The 19,815-nt window shown below is 41.0% G+C and overlaps 2 protein-coding genes across 2 annotated transcripts in view; one reads left to right on the plus strand and one right to left on the minus strand.

Moving 5' to 3' along the window:
* LOC114432511 (ubiquitin-conjugating enzyme E2 E2-like) overlaps window positions 1-19,815 on the minus strand; it is a 46,774-nt gene that overhangs the window by 23,322 nt on the left and 3,637 nt on the right. The window contains exon 3 of the mRNA XM_028400565.1: window positions 16,429-16,479. Coding sequence (XP_028256366.1) covers window positions 16,429-16,479 — 51 coding nt within the window. The remainder of the gene's footprint in view (window positions 1-16,428; window positions 16,480-19,815) is intronic.
* Window positions 421-1,144, plus strand: LOC114432513 (gamma-crystallin M3-like). The gene is made up of 3 exons (XM_028400567.1): window positions 421-462; window positions 540-782; window positions 866-1,144. The coding sequence occupies exons 1-3, from the start codon at window positions 430-432 to the stop codon at window positions 1,142-1,144; spliced, it is 555 nt and encodes a 184-aa protein (XP_028256368.1). The 5' UTR covers window positions 421-429.

Genomic DNA, 19,815 nt, shown 5'->3' on the forward strand with positions numbered 1-19,815 from the left:
TGCACTGCCTGCGCTTTTTGATTAATGCCGTGACAAAGTTGCACAACATGTTCATACAGCAGAATAAATTTCACTGCTACACGGACACAGACTTCAAGTGTCTTCAGACTTCTTTTTTCCTGAAGACCACACGGGGCAGGCTCATCGATTAACATCAATAAAACTTTCATGGGGGACCCTATTCACATATTACAGGCATTGTTGTAAGTGCTTTCTGTAATGAGAGAAAAGGCTGTGAGGTCCCCAGTGTCTGAAAAAAATGGACATAGCCTCAGCCTTCTGTGGGCCTCCATAGTAAGTTGCTGACTCAGGGGTTCTCAGATAGGAGGGGGCAGTGCTTCTTTAGGGCAGCTCAGGTATAAAAGGAAAGGGTTAAACCAGGTAGGAAGGCAGTTCAGGAGCAACAGCAACAACTCATCCACAGCCAACATGAGCAACACCGACATGAGCATGAGGGGCAAGGTACAAATTCTATTTTTAATGAGCTGAAATGACTGCTTATTAAAAAACAACACTTTAACCATTCACTCTTTTTTCAGATTATCTTCTACGAGGACAGGAACTTCATGGGCCGTTCCTATGAGTGCATGAGCGACTGCTCTGACATGTCCTCCTACCTGAGCAGGTGCCACTCCTGCAGGGTGGAGAGCGGCTGCTTCATGGTCTACGACCGCACCAACTACATGGGAAACCAGTACTTCATGAGGAGGGGCGAGTACGCCGACTACATGAGCATGATGGGCATGAGGGACTGCATCAGGTCCTGGCGTATGATCCCCATGGTAAGAGTAATTAGCATTAATAACACACAAGGTGCTTATAGTGAACTCTTCTGACTCTGAAACTGTTATGTTTCACATTACAGTACAGAGGATCCTACAGGATGAGGATCTATGAGAGGGAGAACTTTGGTGGTCAGATGTACGAGATGATGGACGACTGCGACAACTTCATGGACCGCTACCGCATGAACAACTGCATGTCCTGCAACGTGATGGACGGCCACTGGCTGATGTACGAGCAGCCCCACTACAGAGGCAGGATGATGTACCTGAGGCCTGGAGAGTACAGGAACTTCATGAACATGGGATACAGCGGCATGAGGTGGATGAGCATGAGGCGCATCATGGACTCCTGCTACTAAATGTTTATTATTCAAAACCCCTAAATAAAATAACTATGCACTACTTTGGTTTTTGTCAAGCATATTGATTTTCACCTTACAAACATAACTGTGAATGTGTGAAACAGAAAAACCTGTTTCAAGTTCAATAAAAGGCAATTTTCAAATCCATAAATATACGTGATTTCAATTTGAATCATAATAATCGTGGTTCTGATTTTTGTCATAATCGAGCAGCCCTAAGCAATACCAGAATCCTTTGCACTGAACAAACTTCTCCTAATTCCGCTTTCAATAAAATCGTGTAATGTAACGAGTTATGAAAGGCAGTCGGTTCTGAGAGAATTTCAGGTCATTCCTCTGAAAAATCTGAGCACTGCCAGCTCAATATTCCTTTCCCAGAATACACTCTCACTGCTTTCATCTTTTGTAAAATGTCTTAAGTCAAAGTTCTTTCATCCTATTCAAAAAAAAAATCAAGGGGTATAAGATTCCACATTGCTGAGAAGATGGAGATTTGCTGGTAGTGTGTGTGTATTAGCAGTGTCTCATCTGTTTGAAAAGCAACAAAATCCAGGAGCAGCATCACTCCAGTGAGCTCTGCAGGGAGGTGAAGCTTCTGTTTAAAATTAAGTCCCTCTGCCTCCGGGGTTGCCTCCACCCTTCAAACTGCTTGCTACAAGCATTAAAACTTCAACCAAAAATGTTGAGGCAGCACGCAAGGTGAAAGCCAAGAAGTAAAAGGAGCACGCATGCTTTACAAATAACAGATGTTCAAATACATTAATGACCTGTTTGATGTACTTTAAATGATGTTGGTGTTGCCAGGATGCCGACAATGCTTTTGAAAACATCTGACATAAAGTGACATAATCCACCTGTGGCAGATTATCAAAGTGATTGACAAGGAGTGCATCTAGGATAGACAGCCAGACAATCAACGTGGTGACACCGTTGCAGCCCCAAAGCAACAAAAACCATAGCAGATAAACATGTTGGCTTCAGGGCCCAAATATCAGTTATTTACATCTCATGTCTTAAATGTAGCTCAAATTAACACAGCCTGGTTCAATTTATTTAGGATAATCTGGACGCCAATCTAACCTGACATGATGTTGTGAAACTGTAACTTATACATGTTATTTTTTAAAACAATGATAGTGTTAAGCTTTTACTTGTCTTGAAGCACTGACATTTAGCACCTAAAATATGAAAGCAGTGGACTTTAAGTGAGCAGCCTGCTTTAGGTTTTAAACAGAGCTGAACCAGAGCCATGCTAAGCGAGCCGCCTAACTTCCTGTTCATGCCTATGCAATGAAACTAGCTACAATTCACCTAAAAAGCTTAGTAATCTATAAGCAGGAGGAAATGGAGCATAAAGGCTAAAATAATCATAATCAGATCTTGCATAAGAACACTGTTTTTATTAAGTGAAAGTCTCCTAGATTTGTAAAGCTAGAAATATACTTATTGTGTTAAAAACATTGACAGAATTGATCAGAATTATTGTTTTAACTGCAAGAATCTTACATTTCTGGGCTACATAGGTTCTGGAGTACCTTAAAAGTGCCCCCTTAGCATATAGAACTTCTCTGGCTGAACTCTTAGGTTCCAGTGCATGTACATGAGTATTTATAGTGGAAGTTCTGGAGAAAACTGCAATCAGCTGAAATGCCATTTGTTACGTTAAAGGTCATTGAGCACCATATAAAATGTCAGTTAAAGTGTAGAAATGTAAGTAGCTAAACTGTAAGAAAGAAAGAAAATCGGTTAAAAAACATTACAATAAAGCAGTAAGTGACCTAAGAGACTTGAAAAGTACATTTCACACTGCACCTTTACAGTGCAGTGTGCTTTATATTGTAATCAGCTGTCATTATTCACAGCACACAACACTATTTGTAAGAGCTGCTTCAAATCAAGTGTATCCGTAATTATCTATCAACAATGAGGTCTAGGATGACGTTTCAGTAATATATCAGTCTCTCCCTCTGGCCTATCTGCAAGACCGAGCTGTGCCATTACATGATCATCAAGCGGCACACACGAAGGTCACAGAGACCTGCCGACTCAGCTCGCTATTCTGAGCGAATGTCCTGAGCAACTCTGTGTTCCCTCATTATCATATGCAGAGCTGATGGCAGGCCGCTCTCACAAAAATGAACACATTCCCTCTGTGGGGCAGAAATTGAATAACTGAGGAAAATTGCCAAGTTACTGCAAAAGAAAAAAGCATGTTGAGCAGTCTGGGTGAGTAAACACAATTCTGCCCAAACTGCAGCAGTACATTAGTATTATAAAATACGCTGCGGCCGGCTTATTGTCAGAAGAAAGGGTGTGGGCGTATCAAAGGAAACACAGGGTGACCTTCCAGGCTAACTAAATAAAACAATCTCTCAGTGCACTCCCTATAGTCATCATGGCAACATTGATTAGGTTGCACTCTCAGCATTGATTTTAAGTCACCCTTCTATTGAGATGGGCTCCCATAGACTGCAATCACTCACAGCCAGAAACATTCAGTCTGTCTGTAATTCACTCTGCCCTTTGTCGTACTGATCTCTTTCACAACTCTCTGCACAAATACAGTCAACATAAACACAAACATCAGGCAATAAAGCTCCAATCTGACATGCAATTTGTCACACTGATAGCTTCATCTGCATGTAATTGAGATAGCTTTATGCTATGTAAATACTCCTTCAAGACTCCGTCCAAATATAGCTAGATAATTAGAGAGGGAACCACTGATGGAGCAGTGGTGCCCTGAGTTTTCTCGCAAGCTGTCAGTTGAAGTTATTTTGCAGGAACCTTACTGAACTGACAAACAATAGCCCTCGTTTCTCCCTAGTGAGTGTCTGAATTTATTTTTCCAACTCATAATTAGGGAAATACAATGACGGAACAGATGCAGTGTAAGCAGTAACACATGTACATGTTTGCTTGGACAACCAGAGGGATATCAAGGTAGAAAAGCTCCTAATTTGCATCAATGCAGCCAGTTGAGGCCCCTGGGTGAGTAGAAGTTTATCAGGCATGCACAGCTGGAAGGAGATGCAGGGGTAGACCTGCAGCTCACTTGGAGGGGATTACAGGAATACTCTGGTCTTGGAATACCTTTGGAATTTCCTAGGGGGGCTAGGAAACTGTGAGTAGAAGGAAGTCTGCAATATTCCACAAAATGTCTATGCGGATTGCCGCAACAGCAAAGTTGTGTTGTGTTTTCCTGGTTGGTAGGGGCATTATCTACTGACGGTGATCCGAGGATGAATTAATGCTGGGGATGTGCACGGACGAGTCTGATCCTTAGGGCTCTATTTTGCAACTTGCAGGACCAAAGCCCTGCGGCTAACATCCATGCTTCGATAGGTCAGAGGGAAGCAGTACTCCAAATATTGCTCATCAGTGTATCTCATTCACTATTCTATAACAACATGGTCCTGGTGTCTTACCATCCATGGCAGCTGCAGGGGATTCATCACCTGAATGAAATCAAAGCCCTGGCAGGAAGCTAATCCTTGGTGTGTGTGCGGTGGCTGCCGAGGCTGGGTGGAGAGCGTGGCTTGCCCTGGCTGTTTGTGAAAAAGCTCCCTGCCAAAACAGTAATGCGATCTCACCGTGGCCTTGCTCTGCATTTGAAGTATTTGTCCTGGTGCCAAGATTTCACTGTTTACCCACACATGAGCCCCTGGGCAGTGAACTAACCCCAAATCCCTGCAGGAGGAGGGTCAGAAGTTGTGTTGGACTTTATTGTTGTTCTTCATTGAAAAATTATTAAAAGGCAGGCTCTTTCTAATTAATGTTAGTGACAGTGAATAATAAGATGGTCAATTAAAATTCACCTAAAACGACACCACTGTAGAGGTGTCCATTACTACGTTATACATGATCTCTCACCGTAGAACAGTACTAGCAGCACCGCTTCAGCCCAATCCAGCCAGTAATTATTTCATCGGGAGGAAATCTAACCACTGTCTGTGAAAATATTTGGTTGACACAACCCAGAGAAGCTTACACATCTAACCTTAGATATGATATGACTCGGGAAAGGAATTAAGGGCTCATTTGCAGATGATTTGCACAGATCCATTAGCTCTTCTTAAAACAGCATTAATGCTTTTTGCCCCTGCTGAAAAAGAAAAGAGGAGACACCCCCCATTAAAGACTGAAGCTTGAAGGTGATAGCTGTTGAAAGCGGACCACAAAAGGGCACATTAAGAATTCAACAGCTAGTGCAGCCACATCAGCTGGAAAATCAACTGAGGCATGCACAGAGACAATTAACCAGAGATTTACTGTGTGAAGGATGATCCTGCGAGGTACAGGGAATCTGCCACTTCCCCGTATAGCCTCCATGAAACGCACTCTTTGATTAATGGTAGCTCGGGGCCTTGCCAGTGCAACAACTGGTATGAGAATAGTAAGGCTGGTATAATGTGAATGGCTCCCACAGGCTCCATGGTGCTGCATCTGGCGTGCAGGTGACCTACAGTCAGCTCACCACAGCACAGCTACCTTGAAACTCCAACTAACTTTGCAGTGAGCGCTTAATTAATCTTCAAGGGCAGACGTGTGTGTGCAGCGAGCGTGTCTGAGGCAACTGAATGAATCAAAATAGTTGATAGAAGATACAGATACCTTTTAAATCAGAGGCAAAGAAGGGAGATGCTTAGGTACACCATCACTGAATGGTACAAAACGCATTATTCCCATGCCTGCTGTGGCATTGTATGCTGAATGAAACGCATTACTGTCTGATTTTAGGCTGGCCATAAAGTGTAAGTTACAGTTACAAAGCCTGGCTCTCACTGCTCTATTGATTCAGCAAAGACTGTGTTTTAAAAAGCATTGGCTGGATATGAGAAATGGAAAATAAACAGAAAGTGGGAGCGCCATTGGAGCAGACTTACAGACACTGAGCACTTAAATGAATACAGATTCATGGTTTCTAAGTCCCAAAACTACCTAATGCTTAAGATGGTAGAAAAACATTTAGTGAATTCAATAGCAGTATTGTAACCTCTCAGTCTATTGGTAACTTTTTGAATTAAATTTTGGCAGACATCTCAGACAGCTATAAAAAAGTAAACAGAAAACTTAATTTGGCAGGGCATCCAAACTGCTCTGACAGTAGATAAAAACATTTTAGTTTTGGAGTTGCTTTAGATTTCTAAGGGAGAACTTTGCTGACACAGTCAATTTTCTATCAAGTACTACTTGGCCGGAGAAAGTATGTTTAAAATTCATCTGATAAAGTCTGATAGCATTAGCCTCACACAAAAAGCAAGTTTTTGGCTATAAAATACACATGGATCCTGCATTTATCCTTCAGGCATCAACACTGACCCTTGACCTTAATAAGAAGAAAACATCAACACTATAAACTGCACAGTGTGTCTTTCCAGAGGCCACATATTGCTGTGGCAGTATCAGCCTCAGGTATGCGCGAGGGCTGTTGTCTGTGAAGCACAGCTTCACCTTATCTTCACTCCCTGCTGACTGGTTGGTTAAGTTAAGCTGTAACAACACGGGCAGATAAAAAGATGTCCAGGACTGTTGCTGTCAGCTGTCTACGTTATCTCTGTGATGACAGGGGAAGCTCTGGCTACTAACCAGAATTAAACACATGCAACTCAACTGCTCCTCTGCAGATCAGAGCAGTCCATCTTCCTTAAATTAACTTGATTTCCCAGTTAGGTTTGCAGTGCAGTGCCTCAGGTGGGGGGCGTGCTGAGACTCTGTTAGAAATGTATTTATTTTTTTATTTTTTTTTTAAATCAGTGAAGGCTGTGCGAGCGCTGTTTACATTTTAAAGAGTGATAATTCCACCCTAAATGTCCATGTCTATTACAGACAATATCCACATGTTAATTCTGTTATAATAGGGGCTTTAGTTAGGGTATATATTGGCAGTTTATACATCTAATGAGCCCACTGCTTATCGGTTTTATGTTCATAAAAGTATTGATCGGGAAGAAGAAATCCAGCAACATCCAGCAGATATAAATTAATAATCATAGCACATCAAATGTAGATGATTTCATCAGAAAACCAGTCCCCATTAGATATGATTTTCCTCTTGTGCCCTCTTGCTCAATGCAATGTTTTTATACTTACATTGTAACCACAGACTTCTTTAAATTCTGTAGTTACACGGCGCATAATTTAAAAGTAAAGATCATCTGATCATTAACAGGTCTAGGTAAATACAACCTCAGATAAAAACATGACACATTACACTGTGTTGTTATTTATTTAACCATTAGAGGAAGTATGAGACAGGTGCTGCTAATTAAATTCTCTTGATTAACTCATCAGCAGCAAGTGGGGGCACCTTCATAAAATGTGTATGTATACACAACTGCAAGATGAAAAGATAATGTTAGCAACAATGTTAGAGAAGCAAGGCTGGAAAAGGTTCTGAAGCCATTTCTAACCATCATCAACGTCTAACATGCTACCGAGAGATATTTCAGACTTGGAAAACATTCAACACTGCTGCTGGACATCCCAGCAAATTCGGCTTGAATGCCAATCCTCCATCTCAGACTCTAAAGGCATCAGTTAGCAAGTTAAATGTTAACGTACATGACAGGAAGCTTAGAAAAAGACTGAACAATTATGGCTTGTTTGGACATGTTGCCAAGAGAAAGGCTCATCTCTCTAAAAAGAACATGGCAGCGCAAGTTTGATTTGGGGTTGTTCTACAGCCACAGGACCTGGTCACCTTGCAGGCACTGAGTCCACCATGAACATCTTGAGTCAAATGTGAGGCTGTTTGTATGACAACCAGGCAAGAGAACATGCAGGAGGACAATGACCCCAAGCATAGAAGAAAATACATCCGAATGGCTGAAAGAAAAAAGAATCAATGTCCTGTCAAAGTCCAGACCTCAGTCTGATATAAATGCTGTGGCAGGTCCTTAAGAGAGCAGTGTAACAAATTGAACATACCTTGCAAAATGAAAATTTCTCTGCAACGATGTGAGAGACCGATATAGTCAAACAGGAAACCATTACTTCAAGTTATTGTGGCTAAAGGTGCTTCTAGAAGCCATTCAGTCATTGGGTTTCCCCCCACACATAGTTTTTCAGTTTTGGCCTTATTTCTGTTCCATAAATAATTACACAGTATAATATGTCATGTCTCATGAGGGTGTACTTTCTATTTTACCATGACTGAATATTTGTATTCTTCTTAAGTAGTTTTAGTTGTAGTATTAGTTTACTGGCACCTCCATCATACACATTCAGCATATATGGTAGTGAAATACTGTTCTCCATCCATCATAATGCTCAACACACATCATCACACTCTGTAGATAGAGCCTTCTAAACACTGACATAAACACCAGATTTAAACCATACAGCATGCGTTCTGCTGGCAGAGTGTGGTTAACCACAATGATCATAGCATTGGAGGGTTTTATAGACCAGTGCCGATATGTTTTATCTGGGTCACAAATCATGTTTCATATAAAAGTTTTTACACCAAAAAGTCTGTTTTATGATGAGTAACATTTTTTAATATCTAACTTGGTAGAATAGACATATCTAAAGATCTCAACTGAGGCAAACAAAAATAACAAAACAAACAAACACATAAATGTGGCACCATGTATCCATCGAGTAATGGGTAATACTCAGGAAGCCAAAAGTGTTTCTGTGTCTCTCAAAGTTTCCTTTTCAAGTGCAGGGGAGGAAAAATTACGTTTGTGTGGGCATGTATGAGCACTTGTAAATTTTGTGGGGACAAATCTGTTTACGCAGTCACGCTGTGGGACTCAAAAAGCAAGTTAATCACATGATGCGTTTTAGGGCAAAGACGTTTAAGGTTAAGGAATGCCTACACGAAATCAGTGGAATGTCCTCTGAAGCAATAAGTGTGCTCAACTGCCTGTATGCGTGTTTTTAAGAGATGGTAGGAGGACACTGCAGTCTTCCCCTCTATACAACAGTACAGCCTTCCTTAATGAGAGGCTAAGCATTCATCCAACACAGACACGATGTGCATAGCTGATATGCGCACACCAATGACCTCATTCTCACACACACACACACACACAGACACACACACACACCACTGCAGAGACAGGCTTAGTCAGCTGTAGCAAACTGCAGACAAGAGATGTGAAGAAATTAATGAGGATGGAGGAGCAGAAAGGAGGTGTAGATCATAGCCACTGAATATGTTTCTTATTATTGTTTGTACAGGGAAGTATTCTTACAGCAATATTTCCAAGCAGGTCACAGATTGAGTTTTAAAGACCGACTACAAAAAGAACAGGTGTTCATTGCTACCGCACACTTTGATAACCCCACACAACACTCTGCATCATTATAAGGCCATACACAAAAAAAAAGCACAAGCAATGTGCATAAAAATAAATACTTGTTTCATATCAAAGAAGTGATACACTCTGAGTGTACCTCCTGAAACAGTCTTTCTTGCCTATATCCTTAGATTTTTTACCCAAGCAGCAGACAGTACTCCAGGCCGATTTTGTACATCTTTAAGTGTGGCCAAAAAGAACAGATGTATCCATACTTGAAAAACATATACTAGGCTGGAATAATAAACAATATTAGGCTCACAAGGAGATGGTGGCGCCTAGAATTTGATAGTGGAACCCAACTGCAAAACAGGATAATTTACTGTATTGAAATCATAGATGATCTTCAACAACAGTGTTAAACTACCTATATAAAAATGAATTTATCAATAAAGCAATGATGTGTCACTTTAAGTTTTATGATCTGTTCAACTGTCTGCAGACACTTATTAACTATGACCATGCATGGCAAGGCATGACTCCATCCAGTATCCGTATCTACTCCACATTGTACATGGTACATTTCGTTTTAATACTTCAACTCCGATGGCTGAATTTGCTCACTTTATCCAAAATGAACAATACCAAATAAATTGACTGGGTCACTCTCTTACCTAGATGCCCTCTCTGGATAGGCTTTGGTGGCTTTGACCAGATCTTGTCACACCTCTGCTGCATGGACTTTCTCAATTGTGTGGTTGGTTTCAGAGTAGACTATAAACCACAACTAGGCTGCTTTGTAATGTTACACAGGCCAGTGGGTTGAGTGTCCAAAGCACGATGGAGGAAGTGTCCTCTGATAAAATATTTTCGCTATTGCACATCAGATGCGTTATGTAAACTAAAATGCGACAACAAAGCAAAGCGCTACTACTGCTGTTGCTATTATTAACTGGCCAGTGAATTCACATAGTAACTGAACTTGCGGTATTTCTCAGCAGCAAACCACAGCTTCATCACTTTTCACCGTCACGCCACAGCGTGCTGCAGTGACCCGGAGACATAATCACTCTATCTACATACTCTTTGTTGCTGGGATCAAATTTAGACTGCAGCGGCCCTCCTCTCAGTGCATGCTCTTGTATGAGCAAACGCAGCTTTTAGCCTGAAAAGTGTTTTTTTTGGCTGAACAGCTGGTGCACCCACTAGCTGGCTGTTTCACTGCAGGATGCTTTTTAATAACAAACTGCGAACCTGCTCACATTTATTTGACAAGCACAGGACTATGTTTTTTGGGCTGCAGACCAGGCCACTTCACAGTCAAAATAACATGCTAGAAGAGGAAGGCAGGACCACATAGAGGGATCTGCAGCACTGTCAAGCACACATTGCAAAACACTAGCCTGTCTTTTTCTCTTATTGGTATGTAACTGCAAAAGACAGTACATCTCATTTATATATGCTGCCACATAAAAAAGACAGCAAGTGCAACGTCCACTGTTGACAGCGCTGTTTACGAAGACCTCTATTTAACAAATCAACAAAATCAATCTAAATTTCAAAGATCCAAATGCTGTTTAATAAAATCCTTAGACTGATGCATTTCTTGCATCCTCCTTTGTGTTAGTCTTGGCAGACCATGCAACAAAGAAGTATACCTGACAGACCTGTAAACCAAAACATGGGTATATTTCTTGTATTACTTCTCTCCTGTGTTTTCTGACACACACACACACAATGGGAAATTAGGAGTCAGACTAGACCGTTATTTAGCGCCAACAAATGACTTGGTCTTAACATTTTGTCAGAGCATCTCAAACAAAGGAAAAACTATGCAGATGCCGTCTATCACCTTTTGGTGTGAGCTGCAGCTTCTCACCCACACGAAGGGTAGACAGCAACGAGGCAGTGGTGGAGAGCAGGTGAAATTCAAGTTTCCATTGAGTTAAAACAGCTACACTTGTTACTGCAAATAAAATATAACTGTTACAAGTAATATTGGACCAGACACAGCACCTGTTCAACAAGCTTAATCGTTTAGAAAAGCAATATTTCCCGCTGCTCCTGTCCCTCATTGCTATGCATTAAAAGACCACAGCGCTCTAGTTAGATTACTATAAAAAGGGTCTTTCAAAATGTATTAATTTTTGACATTTTATATCAGATTCCAGATATTTCACATAATAAATTAGATATATTTTACAATAATATTAAAAAATATTATTTTGTAGAGAAACAGCCCAGTTAGTGCATCAGCATGATAAGGAGTGTACATTCTAATAATACGTATAAAGCTGTATGCACCCTGACTATGGAACGATAATGGCCTCCCTGTTCCAGCTTCAACACACAAACCTTGGGATACATTTTTAATCAAGCACATCTAAACGTTTTAACAATGTACAACAGTGAGAAAACCTTTCATAACGAAGCAAAATTGGGACTGATATCAAATATCAAATTGAATCAGCACAACTAAAATCTAACATACGATTCAGGAAATCAGTAGCAATGCCCTGTCCTAGTTTTGAATCATGAGTTCTGTTTCTGACTGTGCAAAACCAGCAGTGGTAACTTAGTTGACCATTCTATAGACTATGTGTTCTCAGTGCTTCAACAAAAGGAATCATCACCTTTGATGCTATGTGCTACAGCTTGTCTTTGAATGCTCTTTCATTTTTTTTCCTGTTTGCTCAGATGTGTAGAGTACTTTGTTGGCTTTTAGATTTATCAGCTCTGTAGTAAAATCTCCATTTATATTGGTTTACAACAGCTTGAAAAGAGCTGACATGCAGGCATAGTGCATGAGTCAATAACATCCTGCGCTAATTTTTACTCTGTCAATCACTGAGAAACGAGGGGCCAATGTAATGCATACTCCCCCTGTTTCGCTTACATCTTTAAATCATGTCTAGTGCTAGTGTTCGACTAGAAACCCTTGGTGAAACACATTTAAGCTGGATCCATACTCCGCGAGACAAAGACATTTTCCCCCCCTGCAGACGTTACGCCCACAAAATGACGTCATTTTTTGTCTCTGACCGCCCGCTGATCCGCACTCCTGTGCACAGGGTCCGGGCCGAACTTTGTCTTTCAAGGCTGTGCGGCAACCATGCTGCGATTGGTCGGAATTTATTGTGGGCGTGATGAAAGTGGAGAAGCGCAAGAGCCTCTCCAGGTATATAGGTAGGTGTATAAACAGCGCTGATTCAACAGATTTAGATAAGACCATACTGGTTTGCATGATGAGCAATAAAAGAAAGAAAGAAAGGCAAGTCAGGGTGATTTGTCACCAATAACTCCAGACAGCCATTCACACATACCAGATGGTGACTGTTATTACCATTCTATATACTCCTACATACCCGGGCATAACAGGCTCGTTAACAATGTCTGTATATCTTTGCTATTGTTACTTTTACTGTCGCATCTTCACAGCTCATCACCGGACAGTTTGAAGTATCGCAGGCACATTGGAACACAGTAGATGTGCAAATGTGGTCATAAAGGCACAAACACTGAATCTTTGCTATTGTTACTTTTAATGTCGCATTTTCACAACTCATCGCCGGACATCTCACGCTGTTGCAGGCACCCTCTCTGTATAATGCCCTCTTGCCATGGCACACGTCCTTGTGGTGTGTAAAAAAACTCAGTAAAGTCTTTCCTTATAGTTTAGTGGGCGGGCCGTATGAGGAGTTCTGCACACACGCGTCTCGCGGAGTATGGTACCTCAGTGCGGAAAAGACCTTTTTTTTGTATCTCTTACCACCCGTGGAGCGCGTTCTCCGCTCTTTGTCTCGCGGAGTATGGATCCAGCTTTAAGAGGCTTGTTTGACTTTGACGTACATCAGCGTTCACAAGAAAGAGTGACAGAAGCATCACACGATTTTTCCCTGCAGTATAAAGTCCTGTACCTCTGTGGCAGTAGAGGGAACTCAAACACATCTTTTTTAAAATACATCAGATATACAGACAAAAATTTTAAAGAAGAAAAACATAAGTTAAATTGCCAACTTTGGACAGCCAAATATATATCTTACCTTATATTATTCAGTATTAAAACATTAAGATAAGGTGGATCACGTTATATTAACTGCCAGATTAATCATGACAGTTTTATGTTAATTTTGACAACTAGATTAAAATGTAACCATTACAGTATGAAATCCTCAGCTCAGCACCTCCTGCCATCCTCTGAAACTGTGAACAAGGGCTTTACAGTGATGTGATAAGGAAAGCTACCTGATAGTCACGGATGAATTTACATTTCTCTCATTCACTCAGTTCAATGATGATTCTCTCATGTGCTTTATTGCTTCTTATGAACTTTGATGATATTTACTGGTTTACACAAGAAATCTTGCATCTTACTGGGATTAAGGAGACGAGAGAGAGAGAGAGAGAGCGTGGCCAATTCCCTTTGGAATCCACACATTGTTTCCCTTTAGCCGATGGGGATTCTTATCAAAACGCTGCCAGGACTATCATGAAAGGATATGGTAATTACGGAAAACACACACTCACACACACACACACAGTGAGGAAGGCCAACCGAGCACTGCACTAATACAATGTGTCTGGTGTGGGGGCTATTTACATACCCTTCCACAGCGCTTGTCACATTCAATTAATTACTCTCTGGAAGGGTGACAGGGATGATTAAAAAGAATGATGAAAAATATTTCCTCATATGGCTCACTAAAATCCACTAAGTCCTTTTAAAATGAGGCCAAATAGGTTTTAAAACAAAGCATGCTGTCTAAGTCAAAGTTAAAGGTGTTTTTTTTTAACTCCCAAAGGGGATTACAGTATCATTCCTTCTTCTGAGGTAGAAAAGGAGCCAGAGAGGATGTTTGCGGGAGCGGCTGTGATCATGAGCCGTGCTTTATTCTGGTGGTGGTGGTGTGTAGGGAGGGGGCCTGTAGGGTAATGAGCTGCATCACAGCATCCGTTCATAACCCCTCACATCTGATGTCTTTCGGTGAGCACAGCCTATTTAACACTGTCAGATCAATTAGTAGGTGAAGAAAGGGCTGGGGAGACGTGGATCCTTTTGTTCAGACAGACACCGTTTGCGAGGAGGTACAGTGCGCTTTAAGGGAATTTCTATTGGCAGAAGGTTTTTTTTTTCAATGTTCACAATGTGCGATTGTGCTTGGTTTGTCTGACAAAAGAACAAGCTGAATCGGGATTGTTGTGCTAAAACATGTAGGCTAAATCAAACACAGGGGATGTGACAGCCTTGTGGGGGAATCGGGAGCTGTTAGAGCGAGGCAAATACCCCAAGGGGGCATATGAATACAGAAATCTTCATTTCAAATAGTGCCGTGCCTCTGCTGACTTGTATCTCTGACTGCCGGTGAAATACAATCCGGCAGCCTGGGCCTAATTTTTCACATATGAGGGGAGGACTGCAGCGGAGAGCAATCCATTTGTCACAAGGGCTTCTTTTCAGCATGGGTAACTCACCCTTTGCTCACAAATATGACATTTTATTTTTTAAACAAATGTCTAAGTGTGAAATTTCTTTTTCCCCTCTGTTGTTTGGTCCTTTGTCAGGAAACATAATGGCTTGCTTCAGTGAGATTAGCCTTGTCTTTCAGAGTGCAGCGCCAACAAAGAGACAGCAACAGTAATAGATAGTACCTTCATTTCTCACTAGCTAAAAATGGCTGCATGTAATGTATACATAACTGTTCTAGAGAGTGACAGGAATGAAAAACAGAAACTGCTTGGGGTTGAGAGGGTTAATTACCAAATTTGATAGGCTACTTCCATGACAGGAGACACTTTATATTCTCTGCAATTAGGTGGAAAATTATACCTGAGAGACAAGCTGCCCCAACAATGGATCTCTAATTAACCCATTCCTGTTGATCAACTCAATTTAGGATGCTCAGGAAAAGTCGCAGAGGTCCTTCTGTTTGAGGTAGAAACCTAAATTTGGTGTGAAGACTGTTCCAACAAGTTTCTACACATTGCAAAACAAAACCGCAAAATACAAATATAAAAGTACCACAAATATTAATGTGCTTGAAGTTGCTTTAAATCCACTGATGCCAACAATGTGATAAAACTTGAAACACAGCCTTGATTGATGATTGCCATCAACACCGTAAAAAGAGAAGAGACACAAGTGGTCATGGAGTGGCATTTATCACTATTTTCTCTATTATAATGCATTGAAAAATGTTATTATGACTGATTCTTACTTGGTCTGGAAGAGCATGGCGTTTTTTTTATAAATATATATATAAAAAAAAAATATTTTACTATTATTTGCAAAATCTATGTGAAAAAAAAAGATGTATGAGGATAGATACTGAAGACAAAACACTTTACTGTGGCATCCCTTATTCATGGGTATATGTATTCGGACTGACAAAACCCAACTGCTCTGCCTACAAGCCTGTGAGCATCCACGAGTCACTGAATTTCCCTGCTTTCACAGCCTTTCAGGAAATGCCTGGACTTTATCGACCGGCTGCTTACTTGACTCATCGCGTGAAGCTGTAAGGTCACACCTCCACCTTCCCATCGCCCTCTAGCAATGATCCACAAAAGTCAACAGTTTGAGAAGAATACAAATGCTGCCTCAAAAACACCCCTGGAAGCTCTTACTCAGATGTTGATTGGCAGGAACGTACGGCCCATCAGCCTTTTCACAGCTCTCTCGGACTCAAGAGGAAAGGAAACCATGCAAACTAGTCGAGCCGTGGCAGAGCGCCTTTCCCACCTTTAGGGAGCGCGAGCAAGCACAGCTCTGTTTCTACAGTGATCCTGACGGTAAACACTGCCAATCAGGTCAATTGCGCTGGTATTTATTTGTTTTACTTTACTCATGCCTCAGACTGTTTACAAGGTCCATTCACTATTCTTCAGCAGAGCAAACAGAGGTACAAGCGCAGCACAGTAATCTACCTATGCTATACATGTGGCTCATTGAGCTGACACAGCCCATTCACAGATCAGGTGCCTCAGGTGACAAAACAGCCCTTTTAAAAACACACACAATCGACAGGCTCCTACCTGCAATTTGGCGGCGGGTCCAAGGTTATCTCTGCTAGCTCCTTCTGGATCCTGAAATGAGAGGAGGATCTGTGTTATAATCACACAGTCAGTTATATAAACCCTGCCTGCAAAATCAATCTGCAACTGTACACAGTGAATATCTCATTGATTTTCTAATGAGCTTCTGAACCCTGCGATCGAGCATGGGAGTGGGCCCTGTCATGATCAACACAGGGATATACCGCTGAATATTTATCAATTTTAAAAGCATGCATGTATAAATTTCCATTTATGTCAAAAAACCTTGTTGGATAAAAGAATGATACTGTTATTTCATGGTAAAATTATTCAGCTCCTGATTATGGTCCTGTCTCTGCTGGGAGCATTTCTACACAGAGCGCATAAAAAAAGGTTTAATGAATAGACTGCAGAGAGGTCAAATTTCTCCTTGGTTAAGCATTCATTACATGCCAGTGATTTGACAACATGATGCAGAAACCAGGTACTGGTTGTACAATGACTCCATTAGCCAGCTCTACCTCAAGCAACAAAAAATTTAACTACATAAATTCACCAAGATTAGGATTGGGTGATGTGATGGGTGATGTGATGTCTTTTCAATTGGAATCTAAAGATGTATCCAGTAAAACATGGTGATGAACGATAGTGTTAGATTGGATTAGATTTTATTGTCTTTACATATAAGTACAAAGCAATAAAACGCAGTTTGGCATCTAACCAGAAGTGCAATAAGCAGCTAGTGCAAGATATCTACAGTATGCACAGGATAATATACTACTGAATATACTATAAACATGATAAGCAAATTGGTGTTCCATAAATGGAAGTACTATAAACATACTATACAGATGTATGTGTGCAATGAAATGATATCCAGTTACAGGCAGAAACTATGAACATAATTTACAAATGGATATGTCTAAATGTTATGCTAGAAGGATGAAATCGAGCTGCCAGGCAAGAGGTCAAGAGGAAGGCCAAAGAGGTGATATATGGATGCTGCTAACAGAGGACATAAAGTTAGTTTCTGCGTGAGTAGAGGACGCTGAGGATAGACGTAGGTGGAAACGGATGATTTGCTGTGGCGACCGGCGACAGAAGCAGCCGAAAGAAGAAGATATGCATGTTAAAATGTTATATTAAGCTACATCTAGATCACTAGTGCAATGGACATTGGTGCATAAAATAATAACCAGCAAGCTACCTAACAGTGAAGTGGACTAGTGAACTAGTGAAAATATTCAGTGCGTAGTACTGTGTCCAGTGGTGTGGAGGGAGCAAGGACGCAGTGTTTAGTAAGGAGACAGCCCTCAGGGTCTTTCTCAGTCTACTGGTCTTAATATCAGGGAGGGGGTATACGGTCACCAGTGGACTTTTACACAGGCTCCAGTTTTAGCTGACTTGTTAGGCAATCTAAGGTTAGGAGTTGGATAAAAATTATGTTTATGGTTACAAAAAACATCCCCTTCTGCTGGCACCATTTTTGTCTAACTTGGCGTTATCCAACTAAAAAAAAGATTAAAAAGATAAGAATAACGCAAAATGTACGATGGTAGTACGATAGTAGTCTCACACAGATGTATATCCATTTGGCCTATGCTCAATTTAATTTCCAGAGAAACTACACTGAAGAAAATATGGATTTTTAATTTATTCTTTAATGAATAAGCAGGACAAAAGTGGATATTTTAATTAGGATTTTCTATTTAATAATAGTCTAAGAAGCAGGAGTGGTCTAAGAAGTTAAATAAAAGACAATTTGCTTTGTTGTATTCATCTTTGTGGTCTTTGTTTTCCATTGTCTTTTGCAAGCAAATGACTACAACAACCTCAAGTGAAATTTAAAGACAGATGGCTAATAGCAACGATGAGTAACTGCAAATCATAACCCAATTACTCATTTCAATAATCAATTACATATTATTAGACTATAGCTGCCGCCCTCCTCCAGAGCATTCTATTGTAAGTGCCTGTCCCTTCGATACACCTTTTAGTATGATCTCCCACATGGATCTGCGTAACAAACCAGAAGACAAACAAAAAAAAAAAACTAATTATGATGCCGGCTTTTAAAATCTTGCATAAAAGAGGTCATGGCGCTAACTGGTGTAATAGAATTTAGACAACAGAAGCAGAGACGTTAGGCTTAGTCACAGGCTGTCTCACAGCTGTGTCTTTAACTCTTCACAAAACAGCATTTCCCACAGAATTACAATACATTTATTTTAGCAGTAGCTGACAGGAAGGTGGCGGTGTGTGAGGAGCCTCACAGACACCTCCTTAAATCAAATAATACCTGTTGCTTTCAGCCTAGCAGGCTCTCCTGCAGCAGCATGTTGGCTGCTGCCCCCCCCCCTTCTTCTTCATCATGTTCCATTACCTAACTAGCTATTCTTGACGCTCTCTTGTAGCACTCCATCCTCACCAAGTAGGCAATCAATGACTGCTATACTGCATCTTTGCAGGAAAGGATTCATACTGCGGCAGGATAATTACACCATGCACACCTTAGAAGAAACACATAAAGACCGAAGAGTGCTGTCATGGATTTACCAACCCTGCTGAAAAATACACATGAAGAAGGTGATTTCTAAAAATCACCACAAGCTCTTTGGAACATGAGCCCAGATGAGATGTGAAGATATAGATGTCAAAGAGGAAAGGGGATTGTCGGATGTAAATACAATTACAAACAAAACGAAAAAGAAAGAAAAACAGGATTTTCTGTCCTCAGTGGGGAAGTGACTCCACGAAACTTGGCATATTTGCCAAGGAGCCTGTAATACAATCTCCACGCTTATGGAGTCATTCTCAGCTTGAGTGCCTGCTGTGTAATTTTATCTGCAGTATTTCCTGAGGTGGCACATTTTGACTATTGAAGCTTGGGACCTGTTAGGAAGAGTGGTGCAATGAACAAGGCTGAGGGGAATCCAAAGAGAAAAGTGCTTCTGATTACGCTGCCGGTTCCTCACTCTTGTCGGCAGCCTTTTTACCCAAAACACTTGCTTTCTCTAATGTTCCGCAACTCATTGCATTTGATAATCCCATGAGACAGCGTACGCACTGAACCATTACGCTCTGCGTGCCTCAACAAATGCAAATAATATCAACCAAGCATAGAGTTTATGATGGAAAACACACCGCTTTGGCTCACGTGTGTGGCAGTGATTTATTACGCGGGCTAGCACTGAAAAGCAACTAAATAACACCGCGCCTGTCAGCCTTCCTATAAAGTGGTAACCCTCCGGGTCCTTATTTTTTATGATGTTGCCATCAGTGGTGATAAGAAGCCATTCCTGTATTTATTTGAAACTGTCTGCTGTGGGTCAGGTGATAAGTGCATCGCTTCTTTCAACGTCAATAGATATATTTCAATAAAATTAC

Source organism: Parambassis ranga, chromosome 2 (genome assembly GCF_900634625.1).
Source record: "Parambassis ranga chromosome 2, fParRan2.1, whole genome shotgun sequence".
In the NCBI taxonomy this organism is placed as follows: Eukaryota; Metazoa; Chordata; class Actinopteri; family Ambassidae; genus Parambassis; species Parambassis ranga.